We start from the raw sequence: 19,437 nt of genomic DNA, 5'->3' as shown, positions 1-19,437 counted from the left end.
TCAGCTCAGGTCAGCATGGCCTCAGGTTGCTCCCTGTTACTGAGCTGTGCTGCCCCCTAGTATTGTTATACTCCCCCCACCCCCAATTTTATAAAACATATGGTTTTTCTTCTATTTCCAGCTACTTCTAGGTTAAATAGGCTTTTGTAGACCAGCCTGGCCAGAACCTTTACCTTAATTCTCATGGGAAAACACATTGCAAATTCATGTATCAGCTTCCAAGCGAACTTTTGGCACATGCATTCCTACTTCTTGAGGATCAGAGTCGCCTTTAACACTGGGTTCAGTCGAGCTTTTTCTCCTCCTGACATCGCAGTTCCTGCCTCAGCTTCCCCTGTGTCAGTGATGCCACTCTTTTTATGTTTCCAGAGCTAGAAACCTCGGAGTCTGGCTTCTTTGTGAATTATATATGGAGTCTGTCATTAAAACTTGCATTTCTTCATTTAACCTCACCTTGAGTTTTGTTCCATCCTACTCCATCCCCACTGTGGCCACACTGGGGTCCTGACACTTCTCCTTCTCCTGCCTCCCTCCTTCATGGTTTCCCTCTATCCTTCCAGAAACAATGCCGAGCACCTAACCTGGACCAGCCATCTTTCTAGGCATTAGAGTTTCTAGCTCTGCCACTCTCTGTGTAGACTCAAGATTACCATCTCTGAACTGTGATTCCTGTCTCTCAAATGGGATTGGTCATCCTGCCTTATCTCAAGAATAGGGGGCTTACTCTGAGGACCTAAAGGATACCATTCACAAAAGTACAAGACAGACTGAAAATACCAGAAAATATGAAGGAAATATATACAGACTCAAGTTTCTGTCATATTGCAGTTGTGGGATTTGGGACAGAGAGTAAAGTGACAGTTTTTGAACAAGTAAATTGTAAATGTACTGCAGCCCATCTGAAATATTGTCGCTGTCCTTTGCAGACAATGGGACGTGGACTCAGCTCTGGTTGGTATCAGATTATCACGAGCATGGATCCCTCTTTGATTATTTGAACAGATACACGGTTACTGTGGAAGGAATGATAAAACTCGCTCTGTCCACAGCAAGTGGACTCGCTCACCTTCATATGGAGATTGTCGGCACCCAAGGTAACACGAAGCAGTGTTGTTATTGAAGCTCTGAAATCCCGTGGAGCTGGGGCCTGCTCAGGAGAGTTTCGCAAGAAGTTAACCTCATTGGAGGTGTTACCTTTCTGGTGAACAGCTCAGATGGAGTTAGGAATCAGGGAGTTTTTGAGAGGTCCTGTGGTCATTGTAACAGCACTGGTGTTTTTGTGAGTTCAGTTCCCCACTTGTGATTTTGAGGATCTTGATTTTAGAATTCAAGTCTAAGAGACCGTATTTTTTTTTATGTGTAGTGTCAAATGACATGTGAAGATGCTTTGTAAACATCAGCATGCTGTATAAATGTTATCTGGCTATCTGACAAAATTGTGTTTGACTTATGTCAAAAGAGACTGTGTGACAGCCTTTTATAGTTGGAAAATTAAATACTCAGTTTTAGTTATGAATTTTTTATGGTACGATTTTTGTGCCATGTAGGATCTCAGATACCAAACTCTCTCTCTGCTCTAGTGATTATCCACTTATGACCTGATGCACTGGAGGTTAGTAAGTAATGGCCTGGGTGTTGTGGGCGATGGGGGCTGAAATGCTTTGACGCCGGGACAGGAGGAGAGACTTGAATTTAAAAGAAAGAATTGTGATTGGTATTACCTTTTAAAAAGCAGTTGTTCGTTTATTTCTCTGTTTTTAGGAAAACCAGCCATTGCTCACAGAGATTTGAAATCAAAAAACATCTTGGTAAAAAAGAACGGAACTTGCTGTATTGCAGACTTGGGGCTGGCAGTAAGGCACGATTCAGCCACAGACACGATTGATATCGCCCCAAACCACAGAGTGGGAACAAAAAGGTACACGTGCATAAGTAGTAGTTAGTATGTTCTGAAAGCAGTTTCTTTCCCTTCTCATCTGTATATGTATCTCCTCTGAAACTCAGACTTTTGTTAGATGAGCCACAGGTAGAAGATCTTAAGGTTTTGCCTGCTCTGAAACCAAGGTTCCGTGACTTGAAAAGATGCCTGCTGATGAAAGGTGGTCCTTCCAGAAGATGTCATTGTTATGTTAATTACAATGACAACCAGAGCTAATGTTTATAGGGTATCAATCACTATGTACCTACTATGTGCCAGTCATTTTGAGTCTTTTTAATATATTATCTCATTTAATGCCCAACTCAAGTGCCATATGGTAGCTATCCCAACTATTTTCAGTTCCTGAAAATATGCCTTTCTTTCTTCCTTAGAACTTTCGCGTGTGCTATGTCCTAAGGCCTACTTTCCCCTACTGTTTCCCTAACTTGTATGCACCCTTTCTTTCTCCTAGGAAGGCTTTTCTGGCCTGTTAGGTGTTCTTGCCAAGAGCTCTCATAGCACACTGAACTTGGACCATTGAAACACTTTACACATTATGGTGTAACTGTCCACTTATTTGTATATTCCACTGGATTTCAGGCTGCTCGAAAGCAGTCTGTATTTCCAGCATCCACCACAATGCCTAATACATAGCAGGTCCTCAGTGAATGTTTGTTGAATCCACAAGTCCTCGAAAGAATCTAACTAGGTAGGTGTGATTACTCAGTTCACAGATGAGGAATGCACCTCGTGGAGGTTTTGTAATGTGGCCAACCTCTCGTATGGGTGGATAGCAAGCTAGAGGCGAAGAGGTGAGATTTGAACCTGTGAACACAGCATGTTGCCAGAACGTATTTTCAGACCACTGCCTTGGCCTTGGATAGAGCCAGGCTTTGTTCTACCTAAGTTCTATTCAGGATTTCTGGATTCAACAGGCACTCAGAACTCTGAGCTCTGAGTTATAGTACAGGGGTTGTGCAGGGTCCGCTCTCCTCCCCCCCAACCCCCCTGCCGTCAACCCCGTCCCCCCTGCAGGTCTTTGTAGGTCCCAATCTGTAACCTTAGCAGGGTTTTTAAAACTTTAGGGCTCCCTAGTGTGGCATCAATAGGAAGACTGTCATTCATTTTAATCTATTATTTTCTTCCCTGAAATTTGTCCCTGCCCTTCCATTCTATTTTAGTGAGACTTCTAGAAATATGTAGTCCCTGCAGAGTACATGGCGAAGGAGGTGGTGAACGTTACGAAATTCAGCAGTTAGAACTGCTGTTACCTGTGGCTTTCTGAGGAGACCGAGGTCGTGAGGCAGGCAGCAGTGAGGGTTTAGCTGGCGTGTCGATGACCTCAGTTACGGAGCCCTGGTCTGCACAAACAGAGAGGTGTCCGAAAGCACGATTGTCAAATGTTAACAGTGTGCTGGTAACGGAGTGGTTTTTCACTTCGCACTTTATGTACTTTGGGAAACTTTCTGTACCGGGTATGAGTCATGAAAAAAAAGAGCTGTGCTGAAAGAGGGCAAAAGTCTCAATATTGATTTTTTATTTTTAATGTTCAATGTGAAAGAGTTCAGTAGTCACATGGCCACCATTCAGCAAAATAAAGTGCCGGCTTCTTTTTTAGGTACATGGCCCCCGAGGTCCTAGATGATTCCATAAATATGAAACACTTTGAATCCTTCAAGCGCGCCGACATCTATGCAATGGGCTTAGTGTTCTGGGAAATAGCCCGAAGATGTTCCATTGGTGGTAAGCTCCCCCTCTTTCCGCAGCGGGTCACCCCGAGCAGAGCTGTTAGACAGAATCGCCCTCCCTGGTGTGGAGTAGAACTGCGCATGTCCGCAGACTGAAATTGTGTTCTCGGGCGACCTGGACAGGGCCGAGAGACACGAAGGAGCGCGGACCTGTAGCGGGGAAAAACGGCGGCGTGCTTTAGCCCAGTGCACAGCCTACCCTAACGTACTCTTTTTCTGTTTCCTCCTGAATCGTGGAATACATCAGAAACTAACCCTTATCTTGAAACGTAGTTATTTCGAATGGGCGAATGCTTCCATGGCCACCCAGGAAGCTGTTTCGAACATGGACCTGAGTCAAACTGGTTTCCCCCGCTCCCCAGCCCCCGAGATGGTGGTTATTTTCTCCAGCTTGGAAATGAGATATAGATATACAGAGTACAGTATAGTCACACAGCCATTACGTTACTCTTTACAGTAAGTTTGCTTTAATTTTTATGTTTAGTTTCAGATTGAGCACTTTGGACGTGTCCTTGAGAAAGGCTCTTGCTTGTTGGGGCCCCGCGCTGGGCCAACACTAGGGTCTCGGGTTTTTGAGGCTGTGAGGGGCAGAGTATGTCTCTGTATTGTAGCGAAGAGGACAGGTTATGGACAGAGGCAGGTAGAGGAAGGTATTTGCACCTCAGGCTTGTCTTGTAGGATTCACAGCTCAGTGATACAGGGCATATCCCCATACCAAGTGAGGGGCTGTGCGCTGGCAGAATAAAAACTCATTTCTTGCCCATCACAGTTCTAGAGGAAAATGTCGATCTCGTCCTCACAGCTCCTGGTTCACTACCATTAGAACAGCCCTGTGATCCCACAGTAATACTGACCTTCGAGCTGTGGGCCCAGAACCAACTCAGCGAGGTGGGTTGTCGATACAGATGGGGATGAGGTAGAGCGAGCTGCAGGCCCCGATCCACGTACCTGATTTCTGATTTAGTAGTGGGGCCCTGTGATAAGACGCTTGGTGTTTCTTTCCTGTCTGTTCGAAGAATGGTCTGGAGTAAATTCTCTAAAATTGATTTTCTTTTTCCTTCCTTCCTTTCTTTTTAAACCAATGTAGGAATTCACGAAGATTACCAGCTGCCTTATTACGATCTTGTACCCTCTGATCCATCCGTTGAAGAAATGAGAAAGGTGGTTTGTGAACAGAAGTTGAGGCCAAATATCCCAAACAGATGGCAGAGCTGTGAAGTGAGTATTTCTTTCAGATACCATGCAGCTTTCTAAACTGCTTCTGCTTAGTAAGTGGGAATTTGCTACTTTTCTTTGAGAATAACAGACACGAGAATTCCCTTTCCTTTCTTTTCCATGGCAATTGAACCAGTGAGAAAAACAGAACAAGTTGTTTTTTATGTTGATGTGTGCGCACATTGAAGGGGCCGTGGCGTACTGGCAGCGGCCTCAGCACCCTGCGTAGGCCTGCCGGTCAGCAGAGCGCCTGCGTTGTGAGTGCGTGCTTCCCCTCTGTCGGGGCAGCCCCGAGTGGGGGTGAGTGCTGGCGGCACCCGGGAGCCCTGTGTTCCAGACCAAGCCTGGCACTGTCTCCGGGTGACCTCTGGGTAAATCCCTTCAGTTCTCTGACAGGACTCGCTGTGCAATGAGGGGCTCGAGTGAGATGATTGTGAAGATGGTTCAGGTGGTTTTGTATCTTACTCATCTGCCTGCCTGTGTGATCGTTCACCAGGAATTTGGGGAAATGCTTCCCAGCAGTGTCTGAGCTTCTCGACCCCACCTCTTGCAGAAGGTTTTAGAAATATTTTTGTGGTTGTAAATTTAAAGAATTCATCAGACAACTTTTATATAGTCTGCCTTTAATTGCTAGCTGTTACTAATTATAATAATGGTGAGGCAGAGTATTCCCCTCCAGATTTGAAGTTTCGTACTTTAGGGGGAATAAAAAGCTAGCCACTAAGTAGTTGATTTTACATCTTAAAATAATGTAGGATTCAGCCCTGGCCAGTGTGGCTCAGTGGTTGGAGTGTTGTCCTGCAACCGAAAGGTTGAGGGTTCAGTTCCCAATCAGGGCACATACGTAGGTTACAGATTCAGGTCCCCTCTCCCCTCCACCTCTGTCTGGGCGTGTACAATCCTCAGTCGGGTCACGTGTGATCCCTGGTCCAGGCACATGCCTGAGGCAACCAATCGATGCTTCTGTCTCACATCAATGTTTTCCTCTCTCTCTAGAAGCAATGAAAAAATGTCCTTGGGTGAGGATAAAAAAAATTAAAATAAAATAAAATAAATAAATAAAAATAACATAGGACTCAGTAGAACCGTTGACATCCAGAGAGCTCCTTAGCTACCGTTGACGAAATCCCATACTCAGGCCCAGATACAGCACATCTCATGGATGCGAAGACTTGGCCTGTTTAACAAATGAAGTTGGGCTAGATTTTTGTCTTTTAAAAATTTGGTCTTAATACTGCCGAGTACAAACTTGAGGATTTACGCACTCAGTACTTAGAGCAGGTTATTCTTGACCAGGTGGCTTTTCAAGCATGAGTGAAAGTCAGAAGTTAACACTAAGACCACACCTGCCACTCGCAGTCCCTGTCACACTATTCTGAATCAATGCCATCGTTGTCATTTCGGTTTTTCTCCATTTTGTTAGTTTTCTATGTATTTATCACCGATTCAGTTTTTTACTTTTCTAGGGTTTTGTAAATCTCCCCTCAATAGCTGAAACACAGTCTTTAAAAAAAAGAACATGAAACTGACTAAAGAAGCGCCTTACAGAAGCTCCCGACCTTCCCTAGTCAGACTGGCGCGGCCTTCCTCTGGTGACATCCCCCTCGCCTTCCCTTTGCCTCCTTGGTGGCGAGTCCTTCCTGGGTCTCACGTCTGCCCACTTCTCGGTTTGCTAATTCCTCCCCTCCTTCAGGCCTCTGCCCAGATGTTACCTGGTCAGTGAGACATTACCTCTCCATCTATTTAAAATACCATCCTCTTGCCTACCTCGTTTTTTCTCCTTCCCTAAATGACATTTCTGTTTAGTGCTTACTGCTGACAGTCTGCGTGGGTTGCTTTCTCATTAATTTTATGCTTTAGTCCTCTAGAACAGGGGTCCCCACCCCCCGGGGCCACAGACTGCTAGCTGCCTATGGCCTGTTAGGAACTGGGCCATACAGCAGGATGGTGGGCGATCCAGCGAAGCTTCACTCACGTTACCACCTGAGCTCCGCCTCCTGCTTCTGCCCCCCACCCCCTAATCTGTGGAAAAACTGTCTTCCATGACGTGGTCCCTGGTGCCAAAACGGTTGGGGACTGCTGCTCTAGAGTGCAAGCTTTATGAGGGCAGGGATTTTGTCTGTCTGTCTGTCTGCTGCTGTAGCCCCAGCACCTAGGATGGTATCTGATACATGTTAAGCACTCAGTAAATGTTTGTTGAATGAATATATGCCTGTGGTGGGCACTTTGTCCTTTTTAATCTGGAAACAAATGTTCACTTCCAGGAAATGTTTCTGAAATATTTCTTTGATTTGTTCTCTTCTCATTTTCCTGTTTTTTCAACTCTGATTATCAGTGTTAGACCTCCTCCCAATTTGCTTATGTTTTCCCTCCTATTATCCCTTTCTTTGTTTTTTTTTCTCCACTTTCTGAAAGGTTTATCACCTTTTTAAAATCAGGTTTATCTCCCACTTCCGTAAAGTATTTTCAAGGTCAACAAGAAAGAAACAAAAAGCTATTACCATATTTTCTTTGATCTCTTTGAGACTGTTAATGATATTTTTTCTCTGTGTACAGCTTCCATTTTCTCCAAGTTGCTTTTTGTCTGTTTCTGTCAGCTTCTCATTTTATGAACTTTTCCCAAATGCCTGACCAAACTCATACTCTCTGTTTGCAAACAGGGCCCCGCACGCTTACAGGAAGCTTCATGCAGACGAATGGAGCTTTCTGACTGGTCTGGACGTTGATCGACAGGGTCGTTTCCTTGGGGAACCACCAATATCAGTCCCTTCAGGTCTTTTCTCTTGGGTGGCTGACACTCCCCAGGGAAGACTCTGCTGGTCTCTTGCCTGGAGGAGGGTGTGTGTCTTGCTGCCCGTGTTTTGTGGAGAAGGCCTACGGCCTCAGCACTGAGTGCGTTGTCAGTATGGACGTTCTCCTCTGTGTTCCCTGAGTCAGGAATTTCTGTTGCACCCTTTCAGATACAAACCTCTAGCTTATTGCTGGTGTAGGGGAGGGCCAGGTATCAGGGGTTCCAATTCTTTTGGCTGATGCTTCTATTTTTTACCTCAACTTCACTCTAGAGGGACTTGACACAGTTAATTCCTCAGTTTAAGGGGGTGTTTCAGTGTAAGGCAAGTTCCTTCTTTCCCTGCACAGCTCTGGCTTAGGGCTTGGCTTTTTCAGGTCTGCTGTCTGCTTTCCAGCTGCTGGCACCAGTACTTTACTGATGGGAGTTTAGGTTATTTCTCGTCACGTGGTATTACAGATAATGCTCAAACAAACAGACAAAAGACTTGCTTACAAAAGTCTTGTCATTTAGAAAGAAAACTTCCAGGTAAACATTCTTATCCCAATCAGTGGAAAGTGGTGCATGCATGAATTACAGTTTTTATTTTGTTTTGTATTTTCTTGCAGGCCTTGAGAGTAATGGCCAAAATTATGAGAGAATGTTGGTACGCCAACGGAGCAGCTCGGCTCACAGCTTTGCGGATTAAGAAAACTTTGTCGCAACTCAGTCAACAGGAAGGCATCAAAATGTAACTCCGCGGCTTTGCCGGAACTCTGCTCTTCTTCAGATCTGCTCCAGGGTTCTAATTTGGGAGGTCAATTGTTCTACCTCACTGAGGGAATAGAAGGGTGTCGCTTCCTTTTGAAACAGTGTGATGAGGTCAGTTTAAAGCTTCCCAGGGTTGCTGTGGACCCAGGAGCAGCCCTGTGGGTCCTTCCTGTGCACTGTGGCTCCTCTGTCCCGGGACGGTTCCGGAGTGATGTGTAGTCTGCCTTTACTTTTCATTAACACAAGCCTTTTTTGAAAGATGATTGCTGGTCTTAACTTTAGTAACTGCTGTGCTGAAGATCATCGTAAGGGTAAAGGAGCTGGATTGCTGAGTCGTACGAAGCATTTCTTATTTTTAAAGAAAGTGATTTACTCCTGGTTGGTACATTCTCAGAGGATTCTGAACCACTAAAGAGTTTCTTTGATTCAGACTTTGAATGTACGGTTCTATAAATTTCAGGATCTTAAAGCTAACACTTATAAAACTCTTATCTTGAGTCTAAAAATGACCTCATGTAGTAGTGAGGAACGTAATTTATGCAATCGTGTTTTGTACACTGTTACTGTTCTTTCCCATGTTCAGAACATTACATGCCTTCAAAATGGGATTGTACTACACCAGTAAGTGCCACTGCCGTGTCTTTCTCATGAAACAAGTGGAATTGCTTAAAGCCTGTGCTTGTTAAAACCTGTCGTGTTGCAATTCAAAAAGTTTGTTTATCTGGTAACACAGACTTTTTCTGTTCTGTTTTTTTGGAAGAGGTTTTGTGGTATGTCATTTGGTATTCCATTTGGAAAATGCCTTTCTCCTACCAGAATGTGCTTAAACCACTAAAGAAGCGAAGGGGCATTAATTGGTAAATAGTCATCACGGTCATGTTTGAATAGTCTCACGTCAAGTTTTTACAGGTTGGTGGTGTCGTCTGCGTGTACTTTAAAAACATCAAGTGGCACTCTAGATGTTTCTAGTACTTTAATTTAAAATTTGTAGCATACAGACTGATTTTTCTAAAAGGGAGAGTTTGTCTAGCTGCTTGTGAGAAGCTGTGTGGCGTTCTGTAAGCCACGTCGCTCTTTATCTGGTCAAAGACAGTGTTATTTTCTTAAGAAATGAATTATGTTTGAGGTTAGAATATGGGTAATGTTAAATGGCAGGCCTTTTTCTAGGAGGGTTAAGGTAGTTAATAATTGGAGCTGATAACCGGTGTGCGCAGGAGTCACATTTGTCCTGTGGGGTCGTTGTCCGGTGCGCTTTCTGTCCTTGTAACCAGGTTAGATTTAGTGCAGCTTTGAGGTCTCACTACATTTTGAGGAAGGCAGCTTTTAATTCCGTCTTTCCTTCCGTGTGCAGATATTTTAACGGCTTAATTTACATGGTTATGCAATAGATCCAGTACACTCTGGATATTTGGGAGAGTGGTAGCTAAAGCATATCCTGAGTATAGGTTCTCCATTCACAGATGTTTTGGGTCAGGTTAAATGTTTCAAATAAACTGGTTATGGTCTTCTCCCATTAAGTGGAAACCAGCTTACGGTAACTGGTTTTCACTTCTAGTGCTAAAGCTCTTTGCAGGACTTGTACAATTTTCGGCGTTTTCTTTATCACTGTGATCTTACTCTGAGGGGCAAACTGTCTCAGCTGTGAGGCGGGACGCTGACGGCACAGTGCCGCCAGTCCCCTGTGCGAGGGTCAGAGCGGCCTTTCCAGCGCTGAGGTCGGCGGGAGAGAGCGGCCGTTTGCACCGGCTGAGCTGCATTCTGAAATGTCTTCTCATTCATAGAATAAATTTGAAAGACTATTTGGTCTTAAAACCAAAGTAATCTTAGAAAGAATAGTATTACGTAGGAATTTAGTGTCGATTTCATGTGTTTAAAACATCATGGGGAAAATGTGCTTAGAGGTTAATATTTTGACTCCAAATTTGAGAGTTTTTTCTGTAGTTACTGTGATTTCATCAAAGCAAATATATGAGTTTGAGAGGGTTGTTTTTATAATTGTGTTATATTTCCTGTTTCATAATCTCTAGCTCTGTGATTAGGCACTCTTGTTTTTTTTCCTTTGCCATCTCTAAGCCTACCAGATCTTCTTTATGAAATCCAGGGGACCAATGCATTTTATCACTAAAACTATTTTTATATAATTTTAAGAACATACCAAAAGTTCTTGTCTGATTTAAAGTTGTGATACATGATTTTTCAGTTTCATACAAGGTAATCAATTTTTGCTGAAGATGTTCTTTGTTAAATCAAAGATTGAGTTATAGTTACACTTTTCCTAAGTGAATAAAATGCACTTTTGATGAATCAGGGAATTTTTTAAAGTTGGAATTTAATTCTAAATTGGGTTTACATATTACTGCAGCTAATTCCTTTTTTGGCTAATGATTGTTTGATAAAACTCAATTGGCTAATACTGAAAATGAAAGTAATTTAAAAGATGAAATAGATCAACCACAGTTTAATTTGACCAGAGTGTTTTGTCATTTAGAAACTCGGAAACTCAGGCTTTTTTAATACCGCCTGTCTTCAAATGCTCACCTTCCAACATTTAACTCGGCTAAAATATACCTTCAGGCAAATTACCTGTCCACATCCTTTTTGTCAGTACACCGGAGGGGTGGGGAGGGGCCGGGGAGGTCTGACCTTCTGGGGCACGGACATCCCTGGTCCTTCCTTCCCTGACTTCAGCCCTGCGTCTCCCGCCCTGCCTTCCTGCTGATCCCGGACTCAGAGACCATAGCCTTGACAACCGTCCCCTCCCTCCAGTGCCCTTCCCCCGGCAGTCTTTTGGCTGCATAGCTGCCTTTGATATCTGGAGCAAAATGGTCGCTGGAAGTTGTGGGACATACTTTCATTTCCTTGATTCATTGAATGTTGCTGGGAGGGGTCTCCAAGTTTAGAGATTGGGCAGATGAAGGCCCTGCTGGCCGCCCTGCATCGACTCCAGCCTTGGCTGACCGCTGGCGGCCGTGGCGGCGGGAGGTGAGCCAGCAGCAGTGGCCAGCTCTCCCCGCCCTAGGACAGGGTAAGGCCCAAAGAGCCGAGCCTGAAGTTCTGCTGTAGGAACAGCGCTCAAGAAGTGCCTTGAGTCGGCGCATGTGCTGTGGCCATCAAGGGTTCCACACGCCGGTTCTTACTCCACACTCGGAGCGGTTGCGTGGCCACTTTGCAGTTTATGCATGAATTACCGTTTTTGCTCTACACCTGAGAACTGTCACAGGTAGAACGTTTTATAAAACAAGATGGCAGAGTGCTCATTAAAATGCACAACACAACCGGTGTCCCATCAGGCACGTTGCATCAAAAGCTTCCTTGTGCCCTGGCCCTGACAGAGCGGCGGCAAGCCAGCCAGTTTTGGTTTCTTGACTGTGGCAGTGTGTTGGCTCTGAGATGCAGGGGTTCCAAATTATGGTTCTGTTACCACTTGGCAAAAAAATGTCATTCTTACAGTTTTGGGAGCCTTGGGAATCGCCCTGGACACGCACTGCAGCTCCTCGTGTCTGATTCAGACCGTGGGCCCTCTGCCTGGGACTGCGGGGTGCTGGGGGTTGAGGGTTGTCGCCTCATTACACTTTCAGCCCCGTGATGCAATCATCCTTGGAATTGTACACTCTAAAAAGGTGGTTAATAACATCCAACCTGTTTCTTAAAGCTTAACAAGAACTACAGTGAATCTGTTCTTACTTCCTAACAAGGTTGGCGATTGGATGCCGTGAACCATGTTTTGATATCCCTCTTTCACATGTGCCAATGGAACGGGGCGTTTGATGTCTCTTCATATGTCAAGGAGATGCTTCAAAATATCAATTGCTTTAAACTTAAATTACCTCTCAAGAGACCAAGGTACATTTACCTCATTGTATATATATGTTTAATATTTGTCAGAGCATTCTCTGGGTTTGCAGTTTTATTTCTGTAAAGTATGAGTATTATGTTGCTACATTACTCAAATGGTACTGTATTGTTTATATTTGTACCCCAAATAACATCAGCTATACTTTGTTTTCTGTATTGTACTGTATTTGTGCAAAATTCTTTTGGCTTTATCAGTGTAATCTCTGCCTTTTTAGATGTGTACAGAAAATGTCCATATAAATTTTCCTTTAAGTTGAATGATTTTGAAAAACCTGTAAAGAGGAGAGAGAAACAAAAACTGCAGTTCCCCGTCAGTCTTTAAAATATGTATATCGTGTTTGTAGTCATATTCTGAATGAGCTGTAAATAGGAAGTAGAAGAGTGATACTATGTCAAGTCCTAACACTACAGTAGAAAAATGAAAGCAATGCAAATAAATTACTTTTTTCGCCCAGTGCTAGTGGCATAATTTAAAATAAAGTGTGTATATCAGAGTGAGCCATGCTTTTATGGAATGCAGTTGCTCCAGCCCTCCCTGGTGTGGCTCCACGGGTTGGGCATCGTCTCACTAAGAGAAAGGTTGCTGGTTCGATTCCCAGTCAGGGCACACACCTGGATTGCAGTCTTGGTCCCTGGTCATGATGCGTACGAGAGGCAACCGATCAACGTTTCTCTCTCCAAAGAAAGTGATGGAAGGAAGATGAAAATAGATCAAAGGGAGTGCTGGTGCGGATCAGTAATAAAATGTGCACATGTTGTGGAAAGCAGCTTAAACACTGGGGATCTTAATATTGGAATAGATGGTATGCAGGGAGGTCTATGTTTAAAGGGAGGTGTGGGTTGACAGATTACCTGGTAATGATAGACACTTTAAAAGGGGAAGGATGTGGGAAAGGATATGGACATCAACACTGAAGTGAAGTCAGAACTACTGCTTGGCATTCCTGAGACCCTCGAGGACTCAGGTGGCTACTGGACTCAGAAGCTGGAATAGATGGGCACTCGATGAGTTTGGGATTAAATGCACTAACCTAGCATTTGAGTTTTCTCCAAGGGCTTTATTTCTATATCTCACCTGATTTTTGCAATTAGGATGGATGTTGACCAATTGGGAGGTGTCCTAAGGAGGGTACCGGGGTACCCAGGATCGAGAGGAGCCTGGCAGCCCTTCCTTCAGGGAATGCCTGAAGGTGACCTGGGTGTGGAGTTGATAGAGGGTGAGGCCAGAAAGGGCAGGTTTTGCACGGGAGGCTCAGAGGCGGCCTCTTCTCCCTGGATGGCCATTCTAGCTGTGAGCTCTCACCGGGAAGGCGGAGCTCAGCATGTGCCCTGGGGAATTCCAGCTCGGGAGGCTGTATAGCTTGGGAGACCAGTGGCAGCTGGCCGAGCCCCAGCGTCAGTCTTAGTGTTCACCTCTGTCTTGAGGATAGTGAGATCAGACACCTCTCTCTTTTCATAGTGGGGGCGGGGTGGGGGTGGGGAGCTGACCAATCCAGGTGTTCTCCATGTGTAGCCGACCTACCTGGATCTGAAACGGGCTAGAGCACTTACAGGTGCTACGGGTTGAACATGCTATGGATGACCTGCAGGTGCGCTTCCTTCTGGTTCCCGAACAGGGAGGGTACCTGGGTGCAATCATAGCAGATGTTTCTGTGCCAAATTCAGATCTTTCCTTCCTTTTCCAACTGTTGGTCTCTCAGGAGTGTACAGGAAGCTCCTTCAGCTTAGACAGGCTGAGCGCCCTGGGGTTGTGACTCAGGCTTAGAGCGTTCTGGAGTGAATTTCCTCTCTCCCCACTGGGCGCCAGCGTGTCTGACATTACTGCATCGAATCTTAAAACCTGCTTGGGAACTCTGACTGAAGACCAGTGAAGAGACTGACTGCTAAAGGGCTGGTCCTGTACCTCCGGGAAGCTTCAGAGGCTGGGGTGGGAGCATTACAAGACGTGGGTACAACTAGCTTTCAAAAACGAAAGCAAAAAGTGAAAGAAGAATGTGGCAAAAAAAAAAAGGGGGGGGCGGCCAGGGGGATCTTCATGACCTTGGGGTAGACAAAGGCTTCAGTGTGACACTGAAAGCAAAATCCATTTAAAAAGTTAGTAAGTTGGACTTCATCAAAATTAAAATCTGGGCTTTAAAAATAACTGTTCAGAGATGAGCTAGAGACAGAATTCACAAATCATGTATCTGATAAATGACTAGTCAGAGTGCATAAAGAACATCCCAAGACAAGCGATCCAATTTAAAAATGGCCAAAAGATTTAATAGATATTTTTTCAAGAAGACGCCAATGGCTAATAAACAGTTTCTCAAAGACGATTGGTGAAATTAAAACCACAGTGGAAAACCACTGCATATGCACTAGAATGGCCACAGTAAAAAACAAGTGTTGGTGAGGATGAGAAAAAACTGGAATCTCCATGTGTGGCTGAGGTGTGTCCCTTTGGGAAACAGATGGGCAGTTTCTTAAAAAGTTCAATGTAAACTCACCACGTGGCCCAGCAATTCCACTTCTATGTACCTGCACACACTGGGAAGGCCAGGTGAAACACAGGATGCCTGGTTAAATGTAGATTTCAGATAAATAATTTTTTAGTATGTCTCAAATATTACATGAAATATACAGGAAAGTTTTTATCTGAAATTCAAATTTAACCGGGAGTCCTGCATTTTACCTTGCTAAATATGGCAACCCTCGTGCAAGAAAACCGAAAACGCCCGCCCCCAAGGAGAATTGAGGGTGCGTGTTCACAGCAGCATAGTACATCATAGCCCCAAACGGAAGCAATCGTGATGGCCGCCCGCTGGCCAGCTGAGTTTCTACAGGCGTGACAGCTACCTAGTCAGTGGTTTACAGTTCAGCAACAGAAGGGATGGGCTACTCACACGTACACATTGCAATGGGATGAACTCCCAAACCTTCATGCTAAAGCAAAATACACATGACGAAAAAACTGCAAATGGGCGCAGGGAACTTTTAGGGATGATGCAAAAGTCCTTAAAACTGGATTTTGGTGGTGGATATGAAACTATCGATTTACTGAGTCATTCATTGTACACACGAAATGGGTGAAATACAGAGTGTAAATAAAAACGCCTCACTTGTGCCTCTCCTCCCACCCAGCACTTTTTTTTTTGCCAGTCATCGAATCACTCCCTGGGTTCCCAGCACCCCTCTGGCCCCTTGGCTGGGGCTCTGCTGGCTGCCAGACCTGCATGCCTCCCCCACACCCTCCCGCCCCTCCTGCTTACAGGCACCCATCCCCCAGGAACCGCTCAGAGGTCACTTCCTCCGCCCTGCACTCCTGCCGCCTGTGTAGTTCTCTGGTCCCCCCCCCCCGCCCCCCGTTTCCAGATCACTTCAGCACAGCCTCCAGGTCCACTTCACTCCCCCGTTAGCCCCCCTCAGGGGTTTTTAGGACTCGCCCTCTTCACCCTGAAGGAAGCAGATGTTTTCACCCCTTTCCCTTTCCCAACACCTCCTGTGAGAGCTAACAAAACAGGTTCCCAGAGTTCCACGGTTGCTAACCCTGCTGGTCCCTTGTCTTCCAGGGAGCGTGGCTGTTCTGGGGTGCCCTGTCAGAAGCACGAAGTCATCCATTTCTCAGTGGAGTCCTCTCTGACTGAAGCTGTGCCCTGTCGCAGGCATGCTTCCCCTTAAGCCCTTACACAAACTGTGTCCCTGAATGGTTCTGAGGCCTTTCTTTGCAGCTGGAAATGAATACCCCACAGTGGGGACCACCTCTCATTCATTTGTGTGAACCTCTTGCCTAGCTCAGGGTTTGGCTCAGCGCAGGTCCCTAGAAGAGCTTTTTGAGTGAATGACCATCCAGTTAAAGGAATCCTAAGTGAACACGAACCGGTCAGACGGAAGGCAGCTATGGAGCTGGGTAATTCCTTTGTAGAAGCAAAGTCCTTCCCCCTGGGCTCTCCAAAGGGGGCCCTGCAAGCTCTTTACACCAGCTGGTCGGCCCCCAGCTTCCCATCAGGTCTCCGTGGAGACCCTTTCCTGTCTTCACTCCCTGCCCCGCCAGTCTCTGGCTTCCCTATTGATTCTTTTTACTTATTCCATCTAGTACTTCTATTGTCCTTTCATTAGTTTGTACTTGTCTCATACATAATGTCGTTGGGAAAAAAAACAAAAAACAAAAAACGGGTTCTTCTTTGAGCCCAGCACCTTTTATTTTTTAATTTAATCTTTATTGTATTTTTTTCCATTATCATTTAGTCCCCTTATACCCCTCTCCCTCATGTCCATGAGTCCTTTTCCCTTTTTCCCAGCACCTTTTAGTAAGATGGACCTTGGTGCCTTCAGGATTGGAGTTATTTAATGTGAAAACATTGTTTACATTTTCAATAAATCTTTATTGAGCACTGACTATATAACCAATCCTGTACATACCACTCGTCTCTTTCTCTTTGTTGCACTATCCTTCCAACTTAAAGCCGAGAGTTCTTAAATACAGCATTCCCGACCTCAGCCCCGTTTGAGCTCAGTGAACCAGATAATTTTGGAAGTCTTTTCAGTTTTACTAAATTTGTAATTCTAACATATATATTCTTTGCTTTGTGTGTGTGTATGTGTTTAACCCAGTGAGTGGAGTCTGCTTTGATCTTACTGGGATGTTGCTATCTACAACCTTTACTGGAAAAAGGAACAAGAGTTTGGTTGATTAGATTTCAGGGCCTGGGTTTTTTAGGGACTGTGTCCTAAGGGTGGATCAGTGTGATACGCAAATCCCTGCTTGCTAAAAGCAGATTGGGTTCGGCAGGAGGGCACAGCAGAGGCAGCTCCGTTCCCCATAGGCTCTGGTGCCTGAGGTACATTTAAGTCTCTCCAAAACATCAGCTGAATGCCACGGCCCTCGTGATCTAACTCCTCAGAAACACAGACATTCTTTCTGTAACTTCCAGGTTAGAGGATTACACTGCCTGTGCCCGCATTTTCAGAGACCAGGGATGTGTTCACTATTTCATAGGACAAGTTATTTTTGGGAAAGAGCATTTACTAAAAGGTTCTTTCTGGTACCCTGTCATCTCTTCATCCCCGCACCAGGCCTTCAGCTGTGTCGGAAATTTGAGACCATGTCCCTCGGGTCAGTTCTTGACCAGGGTGAACAAACCCCACGTCTTAAACTGGGTGATCCTGCTTTCTTATGTGTATCGCTAGGAACCCCTGCTGCTGGGGGGAGATAAACCAGATCTGAGGTCTCAAAAGGCGATATAACAGAAAGCCTTCCCAACTCAGTCCATTCTCCAAGAAATCCTCAGCAGATGGCAGTGTTGATCTTCTGTTGATTTTTTTTGGTGTGTGTGTGGTGGGGGGCGGGGTGGGGGGGGAGCGTGGTGTTTTTCTTGTTTGCTTTGTTTTTGCCAGATTTAGACAGCTGAGATTTTTGTCTCTCTTGAGGGGATGGATTTCACAAAATGGAAACTCAGTCAGTTTGCTGTCAGGGCCTTGCCCAAACCCTACCTCCCCTCAGCAGGCTGAGTAAGTACATCTTTGAACTAGTGTTCTAGTTAAAGTGTTCTAATGACCAAAGCTGTCATGCTTGTAAAAGAAACAAAACTATACGGAAGTGTAGAAAGTAAAAGGGAATGAAAGTTTGCCAGCTGTTTTACTCTGTATGTGAAACATACATAAAACATGTGAATAGGGTCAGGTCATTCATGTTATTCCGCAGCTTCTCTCTGTCACGTGCATTCCCCCCATGGCAACATACATGATCTACATTCTTCCTACTTTCACGGTTTACAGCATCTATGTTCTGTTCTGGAACCATAGTCAAGTGTTGTAGGTGAACTTCTGAACACCTAAACCTAATAAAAATAGCATTTACCGCATTGTGGTTATGGAAGTGCCCATCACTGCCGAACAAAATGTGGTCAGATCTATAGAGAAATGAAGATACTCCCATGTGCTCAACCCTTACCCCACAATTGTGGGGGTTCAAAGCTGCCTTTTAATTTCATTTTTATTTTCCTCACTTTTACTCAGCTATCACTGTTTTTTATTAGTTGGTTTTAATGTCGTGTTTCTTGAAATCTCATTCTTAGATTCCTTTTGCTCTGCTCAAGTACGTTTGTAAATTTGAGGGCGTCGCTTCCTCTGCATAGCTGAAGATACCTCCCCCCCTTACTGATTGCTGGTTTGGCCTGGAGTGTACTTCAGGCTCAAATTCCTATTCCAGATTAGATGGTTGGAATTTTAAAGGCATGGTTTAGAAGCATTTCTGCTGGGAAGTCATGTCAGAATCTCATTACTTTGTAGTTGACCTACTTTTTTTCCTTTCTGGAAGCCTTTTAAGATTCTCATTGTTCCTGGGGTTCTGCAGTCTCTATAGATGTCTGGGTAGGGCTCTTGTTTTTAGTTATTCCACCTGGAACCTGGTGGGCCTGTCTGAAAATGTGTTTTCCCTTGCGCAGAAAATGTTTCTCACCCCGAAAATGTTTCTCACCCCCTCTCTCTGGTCTTCCTCAAACTCCTGTTGAATGAGTGGGTGCTGACCTCTTGGCTCTTCCTTTGTCTCAGGGCTTCTCTCACGTTCTTCACTGCCTTGTGGTTCCCCCGTGTTTTTGGAGATTTCCTCGACTTCCAGATAACAGGTCTGGTTTTTAGGCTTGGCCATTCATCCTGTTTGCTGAATTTTTTTCTTTTAATTTTGACAATCATCTTAAATTTTCAGACATGATTTCTTGATTTCTTGAAATGAATTCATGATGGTTCCCTTTTTAACGGCAGCGAGCCCTTGTTTCCGGGGGCTTCACGTCCTCTCAGATCTCTCCAAAGATACTCAGTTTTCTTCTTGAGTTCCCCACTGTGTCTGGTTTTTCCAGGGTGGCTCTTTTTATTTATTCATCTTTCCTTGCCTCTTCCATGCTTTTGGTTTTCCTTCGATGTTTGGCCACCCAGGGCTATTTATCCACCTCGATAAATGAAGGACTGGATTAATATATCTAGATGGTCAGTAAGGCCTCTTTTCCCGAGAGCATCCCCGGGAAGGGGAGGGCTGGCTCCAGGCTCCTACAGGCTGTTGGGTCGTGTTAGCAGACTCACCTCTGTGGCCTGAGGATGCCCACACTCGCCACCTGCGAGTGAGAGGCTTAAATCCCCGCAGGAGAGGCTTAAATCCCGGACTAGAGCACTTGACTGCGCTTTCCACG

At 45.0% G+C, this 19,437-nt stretch overlaps 1 protein-coding gene across 1 annotated transcript in view; it reads left to right on the top strand.

The window, feature by feature from the left end:
- The window catches only part of TGFBR1 (transforming growth factor beta receptor 1), a 46,512-nt gene extending 35,284 nt beyond the window's left edge, over nt 1-11,228 (top strand). Inside the window, exons 5-9 of the mRNA XM_053922282.2 lie at nt 927-1,094; nt 1,762-1,918; nt 3,537-3,661; nt 4,754-4,884; nt 8,278-11,228. Of these exons, the coding sequence (XP_053778257.1) occupies nt 927-1,094; nt 1,762-1,918; nt 3,537-3,661; nt 4,754-4,884; nt 8,278-8,403 (707 nt within the window). The 3' untranslated portion in view covers nt 8,404-11,228. The remainder of the gene's footprint in view (nt 1-926; nt 1,095-1,761; nt 1,919-3,536; nt 3,662-4,753; nt 4,885-8,277) is intronic.
- Nucleotides 11,229-19,437: the final 8,209 nt, after the last annotated feature.

Source organism: Desmodus rotundus, chromosome 1 (assembly GCF_022682495.2).
Source record: "Desmodus rotundus isolate HL8 chromosome 1, HLdesRot8A.1, whole genome shotgun sequence".
Taxonomy (NCBI): Eukaryota; Metazoa; Chordata; class Mammalia; order Chiroptera; family Phyllostomidae; genus Desmodus; species Desmodus rotundus.
Note: the sequence above shows the minus strand (reverse complement) of the source record. Positions and strands in the feature narration are given on the sequence as shown.